Below are 19,521 nucleotides of genomic sequence, written 5' to 3'. Positions count from 1 at the left end.
AAAAAATTTATTTATTTATTATTATTTATTTATTTATTTTATTTTTAAAACAAAAAAATAACTACAGAAAGAAATCTGCCACTTGAAACACTTAAACATTTTTATTTGATTGAAAAAAATAAAAGGATTTTAAATAAAAAAATTGAAATTGAAACCTATATGTAACATTTTCATTGCTATGTCTATAATTTTCCTTAAATTGTTTAGATTAAATTAGGTGTGGTCATTCCAAAAATGCCAAAATATCTTTGTAGGCGTATTTTCCAATATCATAATAATAGATTGTCATCTATCTTTTTATGTCCTTGACCTTAATTTGTTAGGTGGTTATAAAGAACAGATTCCTTGTTGAGTAGGATATTCCAACACAACAGGGGGAAGTGCAAACCAGAACAGAATAAATGTAAGTTTACACTAAATAGAACTACAAGAACTAATCTTACTTTATCATTATTTAGGGGTAGATTTAGTAACAGAGGCTGCCTAGCAGCCCAAGGCAGCCCAAACCAACTTTCCACTTGATAAGCCATTTCTAAACCTATTGGTTTCGAGGATTAGCCTTAAGGTTTGTGAATTAAAAGTGAATTCTTATTCAAATAAAACCTATAGAAGGCCTATGACACACTATTTTTGTGTAGTGGAAAGTTGATTGAGTACTGCCTACAGTACATACTGTTAAATTCAGCTTTCAGCCTGGAGGCCCTGCCAATTGGTGGTTTTTAGAAAGTTGACAGTGGAAGACTCTAAATAACGTTGTTTTAAAAGTTTAAATTATGATTAATTTAAATTAAGTTAATAAGTTATAAAATAGTCAAAATATATTGCAGTGACAGTATAATCAGGGAGTTGTTTACAACTCCCTGGTATAATACTGACACAAGGTATGCCAGTTAACAATGTATAGTTTGTTTGTAAAGTCTGTTCTAATGTTTAGAATACAGGAAAGGGCCTAACTGCACAAAGAATTTGAACCTTATACACTGTATATTTTTTCTTTCATTGCATTGTTGTGGCTTTTCTTTTTGATGAAAACTGGCGAAATATGAGATTTCCTTATTATTATAATAATTCTTAGATTTTATACTATCAATTGAAAACTAACTGAGGTATTCAACTCTGATCACTATTAGTTTAAATGGGCATGCAACCTGACCTCATATAGATGTTTTTTCGAGAATTGTATGGCTTCCGAGTTGTTAGTGACGTGTGTCGTTTTATCTTTTCCTGCCTTTTAGGCCTCCAGAAAAAATTATACTTTTAAATTTCTTTTTGACAAATGGTTAGAATTCACTAACTAGGTAGTTCCTGTATTCCATGGGTATCTACTAGTTCTGCTTTAATAGAATAGCCTGATTGGCCAACAGTAGCCAACATTGTCAATACACAATATAAATTAAGTTGGATGGGTAAATTGGCAACTCTTCCCTGACAGGGGGCCCAAGTTTTCTCTTGATCACCTTGGCCCCCTAACTGACACCAGTGACCCTTGATTGTATCATCTACAAAACCATCCTGCTCTAAATGTAACAAACTGGGGGAAAAAATAGATGAAAGTATAATGGCACAAGATTTTAAAGATTTTAAAGTACTGTACTGTATTGTAAATAAAGAAAGTCCAGTTTTGACCATAAATTTAAAGAGATAATTCTTTAAAAGCTCAACTCAAACCATGTTTCTTTAAATAACGTTAAGAGACCTACATTCCATATGTCCGTCATAGTTTCTACTTTAATTGCTGTAACACTGTGGCAAAAGCAGTTTGTAAGCTGTAATGATTAATATTTATGCTTTGCTGGTGCATAAAACAGAACACTTTCACAGGTCGATAATAAGATCATTCAAAATCCTGCCGTTTTTGATATTTTAAAACTGTATACTATAGACATTTCTAATGGCATATAATATTTTTGTTTTAATACAGAAAATATATTTTTTTAAATCAGACATATGATAGCCAAAAATGATAAATGTTAATTTAAAGGAGAACAAAATTCATCCAGAAACCCATTGTCAGGTTTTTGGTTTATAAATGGTAACTATTTTTTTCCTCTCTTTTTATGGATTAAAATCATTATTAAGTGAAAGTGAATTAAATTGTTTTTTAAAACTACAAAATGGCCAGTTCATTTGCCAGGTTTTGTTCGACAATGCCTCTTTAACAGTCATATTAACTTAAAGACCCCTTCCCTGCAATTTTGGACGTTTTTTGGAAAATAATACATATATATCACTTTAAAAACATTAAACCATGTCATTCCTTGTCTTAAATGTACGTTTTATGGTAAATTATGATAAAAAGTGAGAAACAATGCACTACCTAAGTAGCTCGCGGCGATCGACCTCTCGTGGACGGTCTTAGGCCTAGCCTAGCTAGGCTTAGTTTTGTAGGCCTAGCTGGTAAACATCGATACGTACGAACATCGTACGCTAGCTATATACCTAGCCTGACGTTGTATAGTTGCTGCATTAATTGTTTTTCTATTTTTAGCCAGACTCCGTTGATACAAATTGGGGAAAACCCGGTATTTTCGCTGAAAAATTAGGAGTCTTCCATTTGTTTTGGCTTCACGATCGATCGAAAAGTGGGCGAATTACAGGTGAAAAACAAAAATATCAATCCGCGCGCAATGCATTTTGGTATTTATAGCGGGCCGCTATAATTATTAGAATCGATTTATTTTCACATTTTTAACCGTTTAAAGACGAAAAAAGTTATCGCAATAGGACCATAGTATTATTTTTACATTAAATATAGTTTGTGATCTTAAATTAGATCTAAAAAACGTAGGGAATGGGGCTTTAAATGTGATTTAAAAGTCATGAATATTAAGATACATTTGGCTGAACTTGAATAATAATTTGAGAATTCTTAAAAGGCTGAATTTTTTTAAAAAGAATATGATAATCTTTGAAGGACACTTGTCAATATAGTTTTCTAAAAATAAAACTTTCTTTTTTAAATCTCAAGTCAGATTGATTGATTCCTATATGATACACTTTACATGTCACAGTTAATTTGTTTTCTTTGACATTTATCATCATTTTTGTTTTATACCTAATGTAAAACTAATCAAGTTCACTTTTGGGTTACTTATACAAAATAAAAGATGACATTAAATTAGATGGATGGCTCCAACAATATCAGATATTAAAATACTAATTCCCTATGTTGTGATTTATTAACATGTATACTTACTCATACATAGTGTACATATCTTAAGAAAATAAGTATATTGTATGTATTTGGTTCAAGGTCATATGGGGATAATTGGACATAAATATCATTTTGTCTTAAATCTCTTGCTTGTTTTTAATTTCCTGAAGCGTCATAAACATTGTTTGGTAAACTACTTTATATCTTTGAACTTTGTATATAAAGCTTAAAATGCAATTTTGAGATCTGTATTATATCCCATTTATGGTAAAGTCAGAAACATATGCCTGTTTTAAATATTATTTTTAGAAAAAAATGTATGTATGTATGAAACATATTCTTTTTTTTGGCTATTACAATGCTTATATAAATTTTGATTTTTTATTTTATTTTTTCTTTATACTGTATGGAACGCCGTTTATGCAACATTTCGATGATAAGAATTGTATGACGCGATATGTGAATGAAATGCATCGATATGAATTGAATGGTGCGATATATGAATGAAATGTTTTGAATTGAATGCTTTGAATTGAATGTTTTGAATGAAATATTTTGAATAAAATGTTTTGAATGAAATGTTTTTAATGAAATGTTTTGAATGAAATGTTTTGAATGAAATGTTTTGAATGAAATGTTTTGAATGAAATGTTTGAATTGAATTGAAAAGTCAAACTATTGGTGGCGTATGTCATTCCCGCTCGCGATTTTTTTCTCAACCTCTTAGGCCTAAGCCTGGGTACCCTCATCTCTTTTCCACGCTGCCTTTACAGAGAATCCTAACAGACCTGGGTTTGGAAATATGTATTCCACTGTTTCAGGTCTGTTTAGATTCTCTGTAAAGGATCCATATTCACCAGACTATTTAACCACAGGACACATTGCATAGGATACAACTTCACATTCAATTCGAAAGATGAGGCAATGAGTCTTGCCTAAAAGCAATCAATATGAACCCATGCCTCCTCTAACATGCAAGTCAAATATCCATTACCATTATGTAATAGGCTACTAAGAATCCAATTTTTCTCTTCTTTTTTCAGAATGAAGAATTCGTTCAATATGGCATCATTTATATTTACTGCCATTATCATGTTGCATTCTCTTGCACACATCTATTGCAATGAGCAAGGTAAGATGATTGTCAGTAGGCCTACTTATATAGCATTTATACTTTACAGTTCGTCACAATGATTGTTACTTTAAAGTACCGTTATTAAGGTGTTCACACACACACACTGCTAAGTCTGCATAAGATTTAAGCTTATCCAATTTATATTGTGACTTACAACCATCACAACTGCTTGTGTGATTAGAAAAATCTCTATTTATAACCCCAATAAAACACTTATTTATGTCCAAAAACACGTATCCGACGTAACATTAGTTAGGGGTGGATCCAAGCATGGAGCAAAACATTTTTCCTCCATGATCCAAGGTTCCATGTTTTTCTAATCCGGTGGTTGGGAGCGGATAGAGTGTGCAGTTTACTCTGTGCTTCCATATATATAAAAGGAAGACTAAGTCAGTGAACAAACTATAGGTTGCTGTACAGAGGTAAACATATAGAGTATAATAGTATAATTTGACACTTTGCAGTATTTTTTATTACAATTCATATCTTTGTTATACTACAGTATTTTTTTCGGAAACTATTTTATTCAAAGGTTATAAACTCTTGATGATGAAACATCCTTTCTTTCAGTGGTTTTATTTAATGGACACAGTAAAATACCTTTTATTCCTGCAACAATTGCCAATAATATTTTAACTATTCTATTTTCAGTGGTTTTATGGACCACTAATCTTGTTATTTAATGTCCTTTGAATGGAAAGTCAATCTCTGTGTATTTTGTAAATAAATAAATGTACACAACACTACTTTTTCTTTACTGTGTTTTTTTTTCTTTTTCTGTCTGAAAATGTCATTTTTTGTTAATGTAATGCGTCCGTATAATATGTTTTATGTTTATGCTTAGGACTACAAAGACAAGCCACTTTGGCTTCTGTGTATCTTAACCCATAAACTTTGTAAAATATTGAATATTTAATAAATGTTGTTGTATACTAGATTGGAACCAAGGGAAAACTTCAGAACCCTTCAAAATGTCCCCTTATTAGTAGCATCTTCTGAATGGGGTGTCCCAAAGGAGGGCTACACTCTATAAACCTTTTAATATAACATTTTATTCAAGCCATGATTTACAGTTAATATAACAGATGCATAAAGTATCCTATTATTTAAACTGTTGTTTTTGTATCGGACTGTTTCTTTGAAGTTTGAAATGTATAAAAGTATGTTGCAAAAACAGGTGATTAATCATAGTACGGGAAAATTGCGTGTTTGTGTTCCGCTTTGCATCGAGGGACTTCAAACAACAACCTCCGATCAGATATCTTCATTCCATTTTTTATGATGCGTAGAAAAATATTTTCAAACTTCTGATAACAATCTTGTGGAATTTAATATCATACTTTGAGATTCATCTAGAGAGATGTTTTTATAATGTATTCTGTGATAGGTTTGAACCGTGGTTAGGATTTTTATAGTATTTTCTTTTGAACTGTGCCACTATTAATTTATAATGTTTATCTGTATATTTCTAAAATTGTATTCTTACTATCATTTTATATGGGATCAAAATATGAATACAATATAAGATAATTCATTAATAATAGAGTGTAATCAATCATATCACACATTACATTGTAGACAGGTATTACAACACATTTTTGATAAAAAAATATTTATGATCATACCATAGAAATTTTAATGATGAATACATTCAAGTTGATCTTGAACAGAATTTTACAACTTTGGATAGATACTGTTAGTAGTAGATAATAACCGTATGCATAGGCCTAGGCTCTGTCTACACTATCAAATTTAAAGTTTGAAAAAAACAAACTGATGTGCCCAAATATGGTAGTCATAGGATGTCATCCTGTCCATATATAGGAACAGCATTTTTTTGTTGTTACATATTAGTTTGGTAGTGTAGACAGAGCATTACTCTATTGCTGTTAACTGGCAATTTATAAATTAGACCATACAGTATACTTTGTCACTGGTTACGGACCCATTTGGAAATAATTCATGCCTAAAGATTTAAAAGTACCTTAAATTTTAGGTCTAGTTAAATTTGTTTGTACTTTAACAGTCTTTCCAAGGGTGTCACAGTGGAAAGCAGTGATGACACTGAAACATCTGGGAGACTAGTTAATAAAAGAGTTGAACAAAAACCAAAAGTGTTTTTAATAAATTTAGACAAGACCTACAAATCAAATTCTACCTAACCTGTTATTATATATCAACAACAAGATGTTTGTAAATGTTGCTCACTGAAATGCTCAGATGGACTCTTTAGGGCCATGCTCAACCAATGAATAAAAATTACCTTTTTAGGCTAAAGCTCTGTCTACACCCTCAAACTTTATATTAAAAAAAATTTGATGTGCCTATATTTGGGCACGATTACATCATATCACTACCATATTTGGCCATGATGACATCATATCACTACTATATTTGGGCACATCAAACTAGTTTTATAGTGTACAGAGAGCTTAATAGTTGATGTGTGTTTATAGGATATTGCAGCACAATAGAGAAGAGTTTCAAGAATAACACTACTCAACAAATGAGAAAATAATGTTTATAATTGCTTCAACCGAACCATGTCTTACGTAAATGAAGCCCTTTAAGCCTCATGTAACAGGATGTGATACATTGTTATGAGACCTTTAAATGCTTGGAGTTCCTAAAGAGAGTTAAGTTGAAATGAGTCTTTACGTAATTACTTACTGAATGTTATCAAAAGTCCTAAAAGAAAGTACCATTAGCAAAATGGCTGAAATCTAGTACATATGCAATAGCGCCTACACTTCCAACTAGCCATTGAAATTGGCTCTGCCTGTTAATAGTCTTACTAATAATATTCATTTTTCTGGAAACTGATATCCGCAATCTAAACATCACATCAAGCATAGACTAATTGACATGTATCTTTTCATTTAAATAATGTAATATTTATGTTAAAATGTAATGAGCTGTATATTACAAATTTATAAGACAATTAGTTTAAACATTGATCAGGACATATTTTCTGTCGACCACTATCAAACAAAAAAATGTGATGTGCCCATATATGGACATGATGATGTCATCTACCTCACTACCATATTTTAAGCATATCACTACCAAATTTGGACACATCACACTTTTTTGTCAAACTAGTTTGATAGTGTACAGTTCATACTAATATTGAATTAATGATTATTTCATCTGTTTGGTTCCACTACGTTTTGTCGATTTCAAATTTCTGTAATTAATGCTAATTTTTTTTTAATGCTTAAAAACGTTTAATTGTTGATATTGTAATTTGAACATAAAAGTATAATGGAATACTATAGGGCTTTTTTTAACAATCACCAGATTGTCCCAAAGCACTTAAAATAAAAACAAAATGAGATTGAAAGAGAAAAGAGATTGTATTACAAAGAACTAAAAATAGTATTATTAAATAAAAATATTATTCCTTACCCCCACACCAAAATGATTAAAGGCAACGTTGTATCATGAAATTTCCTAATAAATGAGCTTTTAAATAATTTGAGTCAAAAGAGGGTGAAAGTTTGACAAAATTTGGAAAATCGTTCAACAAAGGAAAAGGAGTTTGTAACATATATCTTAGTTGCAGAAACTTGGTACAGGTAGCAATGATTTGTTAGAGGAGCAAAGGCGACGAGATCGAACATATTAAGGAACAAAGTTGGGTGATATAAGATGGTTCTGGAAAAAAAAACTTTAAATGTTAAAACAAGGATTTTAAATAAAATATAGCAATAGCAATGCCATAGTCACAAGAATTAAAGTGGTGTGGGTGGCCGACAAAAAATAAAAGAGAACAATCCCTTGTGTGGGCCAAGGGTTGTCAAAGCCCTCTGTTTGGCCCTGTAGCACAATGCTATAGTAAATGAGGCAGCTTCATGGTTGCTACCAATCCCAGATTCCTGAGTTCTTGCAGCTTTATTAGAAGTATTTAGTGTGTTTCTTATAACAAGCTGCTGACTTAAGCCTGTTCGCACAGGACTTGAAAATGATAAATTTAACCAGTAAATTTTACTACTGTTTGCACTTGCATGATTTCACATAGTTAGTTTTACCGTGATGTTAAAAGCTACGATTGAATCGCATGGTGAAAGTCTTTTTTAAAAACTGAGTCCGACACGTCAGCATTGTTAGTTTTACCGAGACCAAGGTAAGTTCTACCGAGCAGGCGGTGTTAGAAATAAACATTGGTGTTGGTTAATTTAACAATGTTCGAATTGGAATTGGTCAACTTACTGTAAAACAACATTAATATGTAAAATTTAGTTATAATATTAAAGAAAACTATTCTCCTTGAGTATATTGTGGACACTTTTTTTTTCATTACATTATTTTTATGATATTAATTTTATCTGCAGCTGTATGACCATCTACTACATGACATTTTGAACTTTTTTTCATTATTCAAACAAAGGAAATATATTTTAATATTATTAAAATTTACTCTCGCTTGACAGCTGTATTTTTCAAATTTTCAATTTAAATGATGAAGGTCAAACAGTTCGAAATTGTAACAAATAATGTTTTACTACAGTGAAATGTAGATTTAATATTATTTTTAATTAAGATCTTTATAAATAATTGTTACCCTTCAATCAATTTAAAATTAGCCAAAAGAAGAAAATGGCTTGAAATGTTAACAAAATGATTGTTTCTACATATCATACTGTAAACATTTAATTTTTACGCTTCAATTAAATTTAGAGTGTACTTTAATTGAAATTGTTCCAAAAGAAAAATGACTAATGATGTACTGACATTCACACAATTTAGGATTAGGATGTACTGTATAGAGTTAATATATATTTGTCATCATTCTTTTATTAAACATTTAATTTTTACGCTTCGATGAAATTGAAAGTACATTATTTGAAATTTTTCCCAAAGAAAAATGACTAATTAGGTAATGACATTTCATCTCGCTACAGTGTGTTCCATTCTAGTGAATAATTAGTTAGGTTTTCCTCCTTCCAAATCAAGGACATTATGATTTAGTCATTTGTGATTGATCACTGATTGGCGTGCCCTACTTATACTTTAATTTTTTCATTTCTGTTGTTTTTCTCTCAAATTTATCACAATAGGCCATTAAATGATGCTATAAAAACAAAAAGAGAATGCTATTCCAATTAAACCTGTATTTTGACCCCTTGTAAACTATTTTTATGTTGTTTAACAGGAAGTGATGATATGAAAGGTAAGCTTGCCATTGTCCGTTATGATCTATTTCGTCTTTATAATGACGCAAAATTAAGCTTTTACGTAAACCCAGAGGCATATTTGATACATTAGTATTATTGTATACTGCACTACCGTATATTTAGTACCGTATTCTTTCACATGTGACCCACAACTCATATAAATTTTCCTACAGATGGTTTTTGTTCATTTTTACTATCCCACAAAGTCTTTAGACCCTATTTCTGCTTTCAAGAATATACCGTAATCTGTAGGCCAAGGTGGTACATTTATATACAGTATGTTTTTGTGGCAGCAAAATGGGTATATGGGCCTGTGTTTCTGCTGCATTTCCTCAAAATACGGTATAATATAAAAGAAGGTATTTTTTTTTTATTGGTAGCAGAAATGGGTACCCAAAATACGGTATATAGTTATAAATACCGTATTTTATCCACAAATTTGGTAGCGAAAATATGTTATATTTTTTGTGACCGCCGCTTCCGCTGCCAAAAATATACCGTATATACTATGGTAAATACGGTATATACTTGGCAGTAGAAACAGGACCTATAGGACGTATATTTATCTTGATTGTAGATATTGTACAGTATATTCCAATCATATATTTCAAATACACCGTACCGTATATTGGTGATATGCAGCAGAAACAGGGCTTTAGATACAGCTAGTATTAGGGTCGACATTTTGATCTTTGTGTTGATAGTATTTCCAGATTACATGAACTCTGACCTGCTGCCACCTACCAACCAAGCAGATAGTGTGTGCTATGAATCAGTAATTTCAAATGTCATACCATAGAGATTTTACTGTATATTACTGTACTCTATGGTCATGCCCATATGTTATTCTATTGAAATTGAAATCAATTTGAATTGAATGTGGTTTAGGAAGGTACTGTAGCTTTGCATTGGATTGATCAAGAATAGATTTGTATGTATAATTAAAGGCTAAAAGTTAAATGGAATCATGTTTTTAAAAACATTTCTAACCAAAATAGAGAATGTCAAATGATGTTAACATTCATCTTTAAAAACTAAAAAATGTAATTTACTATGTTACATTGTTTTGTAATATTTCTATTAAACATGCTTAAAGATGGTGGCAGGGGTGGATCCAGTATATTGTGTATAAGAGCATGAACAATAGATTAGGGGTGATTGTGTATTTTTAAGATTTGTGAAATGAATATGCCATCTTTTTGAAGAGTAAGAGATTATCTATTTAGGTACCATACTGGTCCTTCTTGGCCACTGTCCTCCATGGTAGGCGCTGCACTATGGCTGCTGTTGATCCGTAAAGGACCTAATCCAATGCATTTGGGATTTATAGCGGGCCGCTATAATTATTAGAATTGACTTATTTTTCACATTTTTAACCGTTTAAAGATGAAAAAAGTTATCGCAATAGGACCATATAATGTAGTATTATTTTTACATTAAATATAGTTTTTGATCTTAAATATAAAGGTAAAGGTAAAGGTATTTATATTTGTCCTCAAGGAAATTCGGATTAGGCCCTCCACGGACCCACGGCGGCCAGCAGTGCAACGCCTACCATATCAGCACACTGGGAGACGATCCCCTACTCTTCTCGAATAGTGTACCAAGTTCTTTAACATGCACTGTTAAGTACACGGGACCAACGGCTTTACATCCATCCGAAGGATGAGGCAATGAGAGTAAAGCATCTTGCCTAAGGATGCAATTAGTATGGTACAAACCTCGAACCCATGACTATCACATGCTAGTCCGATATTACCATTACACCATCCTCTCCAGTATTTACAGCACCCGCCGCGATTTCTAGACAGTCTCCCATCCAGAACGCAACCGGGCCCAACGTTGCTTAACTTTGGTGATCTGACGAGAACCGGTCTTTAAACGCAGTATGGCCGTATGCGTAGGGGTAGGGAAGGGGTCTTTAAGTTCAAAGATTTATTCATGACAAGTAACCCGGTTCTTCTTTTGCGATGTTTTTGATGGTGTGCAACCTGCTCTTCGTCAGCGTGTTGTATATAGCGTAAAATGTGAAAAAAAATACATAAAAAAAGGAACTTTACTCATAATCTATACAGTAGTTCTTCTCCATTGTTCACTAACAAAATTAATATTCTTGCATAGTAATTGATTTTTTCACATGATTGGTACTATAAAACCTATTATACAATGTCTAAACATCTTTAGAAATACATAACAATACTATTTCTTAGATGCTTTCTTTCTGCCGACAAGATAGGTTTTCCTTTGTTGTTCAAATTTATGGATTTTTTAAGTACCGTATAATTACAAAATTAATATCTTTGTTTGATAACATTCTGGGTGTGTTTCTGTCAATAACTCAGAATATCAGTTTTATTTCAAGTTAAATTACATATTTAACAATGGACTGCATTTTTAAAAATGTATTCAATATGAGGTCTTGGAAGAAAAATGAGGACTGTCAATCAAAATAATCAATATTTTGCATTGCAGCTAAAAATTGTACGTTGATAACTGTACTGATAACACTCAATTAAGTGAGTGTTCTTAAGCAAATTTCACTTGACTGGAATTACATTTTGCACTCTGTTTCTGCTGCTGCCTAAAAAATTATTCCTACAGCCATTTGAATCAAATTTAATCATTGTATCGTTGTTTTCTTCAAAGACAGTAAGAAATGGTTATTCATAATAGTTCTGGGATGAAAACATTTCTTATTTTCTTTAGACAAAAATGAATGATTATTTTATCTTATCGTTGTTCGTTATCGTCCTAGTATAAGGTTTTTTAAAGAAACGTGACCATTTATATGGATGACCAGTTTAAGATGAAAATTATTTTCCAGTGTATTAATACAATAACATGGAGTAAAGAATAACTCCATGACAATAATCAAACATATAATTGGATAAGACAGTATCAGTTGAATTATTAATATCTTAAATTTACGGAGATGCAAAAAACACATTTTACCATGATTAAATAATGTTTCTTAGCCTATCCCAAACACTCTATGTTGCATAAGTCCCTGGATAATTCCCAGGGTAGTTATTCTGTTCTTTATAGATTCAACATTAGTTTAATGGAATTGGTTTACCATTTTACAATTGGATTTTAGCATGTTTCCATTTTAATCATATTTGGTTGAAAAATATGGAAAATTAAATTTCTGACTTAATGATTACAGTACAGCCTGGGTTTGAGTGTGTGTTACTGTTATCGTCAATTAGGGATGATTTCTATATATGGGTATTTTTGCTTATAAAGATATTAAGAAGATGATTAAAAATGTAGGGAAGATGGTACACTGCATCATTGGATAGTTCAATTACCATTGCATTATGCGCACTGGATTTTATAACTAACTGAGTGGCCAGCAAGTTTGACCAGAATATGTCCAATGTAAAACCTTTCATTTAACTTGGTCAACTACCCAAGCTAACTCAGCTACACTTAGTACTGGAGTTAATAGAAAACTTTCGATTTGCAACGACCGAGGACCGATGACCAACCTAGGTCAGGTCAATTGATGTATCGTCGGTCGTCTGGACCTAGAAAACATATCAAAGTTGTGTCAAGGTGGAGATAGAGGAAACATTTCCCCAATATTTCCGCATGCGCACAAAATTAACTAACATGACATATTTTTACAGATCGAAAGCTCCTGATTGTTCCACCAGGGCCATGATTCAATTATTAGTAGCGTACAAACGCGAGTCTATTGCTCACTATGTCGGTCGGTTGGTCAGTCAGTTGGTCGGTAAACACTAACTCAAATTTGAGCACGCGACTGCAGCCATGTATATGGCCTTGTTAAGTATGTTACTTACTTTCAATTATACGAACTACAATAACTAATTGAAGAATTATGAATTTATAGTAGTTAGAATTTCATTACCCTACATTTGGGTTGAAGATTTCATCATAAAAATATATAGGAAAATACGTCGGTAATAGTCAGTAATAAATGCTAACAAATTTGAAATACCCAGTTTAAGACATCTGATCTTCTTTCCTCTTTTCTCCTGGGCCTCTAGCACCCCCTCTTCGAAGCCTACAGATAAATCGTTTTAATAAATTTCTTGGAAAATTTAATTCTATTTAGTTGATTTATTTGATAGATGTTTCTTACAGTTAATATAATTTTCATATTAAATTACCGCGATATTTTTCACTATAAGCCTGATAAGCTGACTTTTATGAACATCAAAACTGTTAGTTATTACTGTTGTCAGCAGGTAGGGTTGTAGATTATTTGATATTCTATACTTAAAGTTATTTATTAATTTCGTCACATTAAATACATGCTTAATAGCAAATAAATATGGCAATTACAGTGACCTATGATATGAGAAAATTCCTTGGTGTAACTAAGGGCCTGTTTCTGCTGCAACTGCTCAAAATACGGTATAAAAATACGGTATAAAATACGGTATTTTTTATACCGTATTTTTTAGTACCCCGTTTCTGCTAACAATACTTCTTGGGTGGTCGTGTTAAATTTCATCTTTTTTACCCAAATTGCCATTCATTTATTTGGTCGATAATTAAAAGTCGCAATAAAGGAAGTTTTACGTCTCACTTTCAACAGCCTAGCCCTAGTGATAGAGATGTTGTGAGAGCACAGAAAACATCGTAATGGGGACAATTAATTCGTTCCCTCCCCGAGTTATTGTATTTTGCAATGTTGTACTGCTTTCGCAGGCTCTTCAGCTTTGAGTTTACTTGCTTTGGAGACAAGTCTATTCCATACTCCTGCTTTATTTTTTTAGAAATGTCTTTATAAATGTGGTTGTCCCTTTTATTAGTTGGCCAGACATTTTAGCTTCCCCACACACATTTATTTAGTAAAACTGTGACGTCTTCGCTCCACATTTTCGCCGAATATATCTATACACGTGTGAAAAAGCAGCTGACAGCGACAGAAAATAAAAACACGAATGTTGACCTTTTGTCATGTAAAAAAAAAATACGGTATTTTTTATTGGCAGCAGAAACGGGTACAAAAAATACGGTATAAATTTGTAAATACCGTATTTTATCCACAAATTTTGTGGGGAAAATACGGTATACAAAATACGGTATATTTTTTATGAGCGCAGTTTCTGCTGCCAAAAATATACCGTATATATACGGTATTCAAAAAATACCGTATAATATACGGTATTTAGTTGGCAGCAGAAACAGGGCCTAACATACAGTAGTTGAGTTTATGTATAGAGAATGTGAGAATTACAAAAAAGCACACACACATCAAGTTTCTCAAATCTGGCGTGAGGCTCAAGCTTCTTGACTTCTTATGCCACACACCTAATATCTCATGCCATTTCACAATTATTGTCAATCTTTATATAATTAAACCAACATTTTTTTTTTTTTTTCAAAGCGCTTTAAAACTTCAAAATATTTTGTTTATCATGCCTAGCAAAGCAACCTAAAAATCGAAGAAATCTTGTCCTAAAACATTCCAGAATGTTTTTACCCACTTTGAGGGGTTGGGGATAGGAGTGGAGTCATAGAGTGGGGTCACATTGCCAAATGTGCCAAATATGTTTGCTTCTTGAAAATCAATAGGCATGGTCTGTCTTTCTATATTTCTAAAAATAAACAATTACTTGAAATATTGTGGAGAAGCAAGTACAAAGCAAGTAATATAGGCTACTTGGCAAAATGCCATATAAGAAGACAATGTGAATGTTTATATGTACCTGGTATAAATCAATTTATAGCATCTTAGTATGCAATGCATAATTTTATCAAACAAATTGTATAATATAAAAATCGGTTGATTCAATTCATAAATTATGTATGCCTGATGTCCTCAGGACAAGACGTGTTCTTGCTTAATAGATACAGTATCATGTATCAATATCATAGACTGTGTAGTAAAAACGCTGAAGATGAAATTGTTGATATAAGGCCCCGTTTATACAACACGCTATTACACGCATATTCAACACGCCTACAAGAAGTGTGTTGTATAACATCGAAGAGATTCCGTGTAATGAGATTTTAATTACAAAAAAGGCTACTTGGCTGAATCCTAAAATTTTGTGAATTCCCGGTTGCTGTTGGTGTGTTGGAAGTGTCCTCAGGGTATTATTTTGACTATAGGCCTAGCCTGACGTTGCTGAATTAATTGTCTTTCCTTTTTTTGCAGATTCCATTAATACAAATTTGGCAAGATCTGGTATTTTAGCTGAAAAGTTACGGTTCTTTTATTTGTTTACCCTTTAACGCGATTGATCGAAGTGGCTGCATCACATCACAATATGAAAATATCAATCCGTGCGTGATGCATGTTGGGATTTATAGCGGGCCACTATTAGAATCGACTTAATTTTCAAATTTGTAACCTTTTAAAAATGAAAAAAAATATTGCAATAGGTCCATATGGTATTTATTTTTACATAAAATATAGTGGGTAACCTTAAATTAGGTAAAAAACATAGATTTAGTGTCTTTAAGTTCAGAAATTAATTTCGCAACTTGCGCCCCCCCTCCCCACAAGGAATGTCTAGCCAGCCTGATCTCCCTAAATGTTGTATTGTTTTTGCCTTGTGTGTTTTTATATTGAGATATTTTATTTAAATTATTAGAGTAGGGTACCCCTTAAAAGCAGTTTCTTTAATGAAGAATCTGCATAGGTTATCATCTTTAAAAATGGTAAATAAATAATAAAAAATACATTTTTAAAATAGCAATAGGACATAAATAAGTTTTGAGTAATTCATTTTACAATTGTTAGGGTCTTCTGAATTTTACAGTTGTTAAGGTCTTCTCATTTCTTCCCACCCATTACAAAATCCTGGATACTCCTCCCATGGATATTATACAGTATTTTCCCATCATTTTATTTTCTAATAATTTGAAAATTAAGTAAGTATACAATTACAAAATCACTGATATGTGATACTTTTACTCGATAAGAATTAATTAAAAGGACATTACTTGCGGTAATGAGGTATATTTAATATTTAATAGCTAGCGTAGGATAATAATCGAGAAGTGCACCAAATTGACCTATTGAAGGATAATATTATTAATGGATTTCTAGAACTAATCATTTTTATCTTTAATTTCATCAAATTAATGGCCTTTTACTTAAAATATCGATTAATTCAACATTGTGTCAGGAAGTTCTATTCCAAAAATCTGCAAATTCTCTAGGCGTATAGCGGTTTTTATTCTGCGCTTATGCGTTTCATAGTGACGGATCATCCAATGTTGATTTGATTTAGTAAAAGTCTTCGGGTGAAAATTTTAATAGATTAATGTTCTGCAGCATAATTGTCACAAAGTAGTATGTGTGTCTTCCTATTGCATTAAGTTATTCACTCTTAACTTTAACGATTTACAAAAACAAAATGCTGCATACATTTTCAACAAGCAAGTTTTTATTCAACCTTGAGCAGGTTTTTACTAGACTTTTATAAATCCAAAATTATCTAATTCCCTTCTTCTGCTTATTGTGATAACATTTATATAAACTGTTTATGTTATTTATGTTTGTTCATCATTTTTTGTCTCACAAATACAAAAAATGTTAAGAACCATGCTAAATAAATATAAATTTAATTGAATTTGCTACATAGCATCAAAACAGAACATGGTAGATTAATGAAGCAAAATTGTGACTTATAAATGTATAATAGTCGAGAAGCTCTCAAAAAGAAATACATGAAACAAATAACAAAACACATGGTATAATGAGAATAATATAATTATTTATCATAATGGTAATTTTAGTATACTTTATTTAATAACATTTAAATAAAATGCATACAAGATATATAAATGATACTGTATATTTAGAAATTGTGTTCAATTAAATTTCAATGTTCACAATAAGCTATAAATAATTCGCCATACGTACATGTTTCATGAAAAATAAATTCACCAAAAAATCATCAATATTCAATAATCATATAAATTAAGTTTTATTTTATTTTAATTAATTATTATGAAAATGGATCACTTTGTTGACTCCATCTGTTCTTTATCTGAAATTGTAAGAAATGAAAAAACAAAAAAAACCCATATTAAAGACTTCAATTTAATTTCAGCAATAGATTTCCAAAAACCATTTTAGCAAATTGATCTTAATAACTATTGTAAAATTAGGCCATTTCAATTAATTGAAATGCTAGTTCCATGTACTTCGTCACATGACAATGCTTTTGAAATGGCATTCTTACCATTATTCTAAAATTTTTTTGAATACAGATTTTAGGACAAAGTGAGGTACCAAACCCCACAGTATGTAGGTGATAATATAATAAATACGTATCTATAAATATAAAAAAGAAATGAATATAAAAAATGTCAATATGTTTTTGGGGTTCTTTACCAATTCCTTTGATAAAGTGTATTGTCTGATTGCTCTAGAAATTTAACATGGCTATAGTTGGCCTACATCAAAATTTTCTTTTTTTTTAATGTTTTTAACACCATTTTAAATTCTGTTATGAGAATGCTGGAATAATAATTGATCATTTATCACAGTTCACTATGATTTCTATGAATTAACTCACTCTTCCTACAATGAGCAAGTGTAATATTTGCATAAAATTTCACCATGAAACAAATGTAATTTTATTGTAGTACTGTATATATTTATTATAGGCTGACACTATAGAATAACATTTCTAAGGATGCTCCCCTATCCATTAATGGTGTTTCCATGACACAGCACCCTCAAATGACAACAATTAGGCAAGTAGCCTAAGTTAAATTATAAAATAGTTTGTCCATCCTGTAATTGGCGAGTTTGTGCTCGCTGTTGGATGAGTATGAAATATTAAAAAAGTAAGATCTGAAAAGTTTGTATTATCAAGGTTAGCTGCACTTGTGCAATTAACCCAATTAAATATTCCTTAATTTGTTAATATGTTGTGCGCTTCAGAAATCTGTAATTGAATACATTGTTCAGAATTATTGTATGATGTTTTTCTTAGCCTCACAGTAACAATCTGTTTCTCTTTTACACACGGAGTCTTAATGTTCTGTTGCTAAATGACTTGTTTTATTGCTAGAATTTGACAAAAATATGGGTAAAAATATTTTATTATTAGCAAAATTTGACCTGCTTCAGAGAATTAATATTACACTAAAAAATGTGAATATTTACCACTAAAAACTACATTATTATTATTACTGTCAAAAGAGTATTGTAATCAAAAAATTGAATAAATAATTGAAGGCCTAGTTTTTTTATAGAAGGCTTGGTGTTTTGAATTATGTATTGATTGAGTGTTTTGCTTATTCATGTTTAGTTGTCTTATTCAGATTCTGAAAACCAGAAACTCTCCAACACCAGAAAAAAAACCCAATTATTTTGGCTAGCCTTGGTGTTCTGAATAGTAAAAATTGACAATAGATCCATCTCGATTTTGCATTTACCCTACAAATTCATACAATTTCTTAAGCCATTTAAAAAAAAAACTGTAATTATTGCAACCGTCATCCCAGATACCATATTTACTACTGAGAATATACATTACCATAAATAAAGCATTTGTTGATTCAACCATATGTAAAGTCGTTCAAATCAATTATAATTTTTTAAGTTTGAATATCAAATTTATTTTCCAAATGCGATATTAATAACAAAAAAGTAAAGTAAAAATGTAATACACATGTATTTTATTCTTTTTGCTATTTGCATGTCTACATTTATCTATTAATGTTTCCTCTTTTAGTTCAAAATATAAAAACCAAACAAATAATTTATTATATTTAATAGCTATCTATTTCCTTCCGTTTGTTTTTCCATCATGAAGAGGAAGTGAAAGAGCTGAATAAGGAGGGGTCTTTCAAACCTGTTCTGGTTCCGGCCCGGCTCCGTCGTATTGAATGTCAATGTTTTGTTTTCATGCGGCTATGCGCATATCAATTAGTGCATAGCCATATTATTGTGAAACGAAACATTGATGTTCAATTTTATTTGCCAGGGCCGATCCCGAACTGTGCCGGAACAGGTGTGAAAGAACCATAAAATTCATGGAAAAATTGGCTTCACAAATCATACTTCTTCTTTAGAACACAATTGTTTAAATGTTTGTTTTCTCTACAAC

General features: G+C 31.3%; 1 protein-coding gene and 1 long non-coding RNA gene across 7 annotated transcripts in view; one reads left to right on the top strand and one right to left on the bottom strand.

The window, feature by feature from the left end:
- LOC140050991 (interleukin-6 receptor subunit beta-like) overlaps nt 1–19,521 on the top strand; it is a 54,606-nt gene that overhangs the window by 10,075 nt on the left and 25,010 nt on the right. For 4 of the 5 annotated variants that reach the window (XM_072096045.1, XM_072096043.1, XM_072096042.1 and 1 more), the window contains exon 2: nt 4,198–4,286. In XM_072096045.1, coding sequence (XP_071952146.1) covers nt 4,199–4,286 — 88 coding nt within the window. In that variant the 5' untranslated portion in view covers nt 4,198. Of the gene's footprint in view, nt 1–371; nt 404–4,197; nt 4,287–19,521 lie in introns of those variants that run through there. The other variant, XM_072096044.1, reaches the window with a different exon arrangement.
- LOC140050994 (uncharacterized) overlaps nt 1–19,521 on the bottom strand; it is a 41,049-nt gene that overhangs the window by 2,280 nt on the left and 19,248 nt on the right. The gene's annotated exons all lie outside the window — the stretch shown is intronic.

This window comes from Antedon mediterranea, chromosome 6, assembly GCF_964355755.1.
Source record: "Antedon mediterranea chromosome 6, ecAntMedi1.1, whole genome shotgun sequence".
NCBI classification, from domain to species: Eukaryota; Metazoa; Echinodermata; class Crinoidea; order Comatulida; family Antedonidae; genus Antedon; species Antedon mediterranea.
The sequence above is the reverse complement of the archived record's forward strand: the minus strand, read 5'-3'. Positions and strand labels throughout refer to the sequence as shown.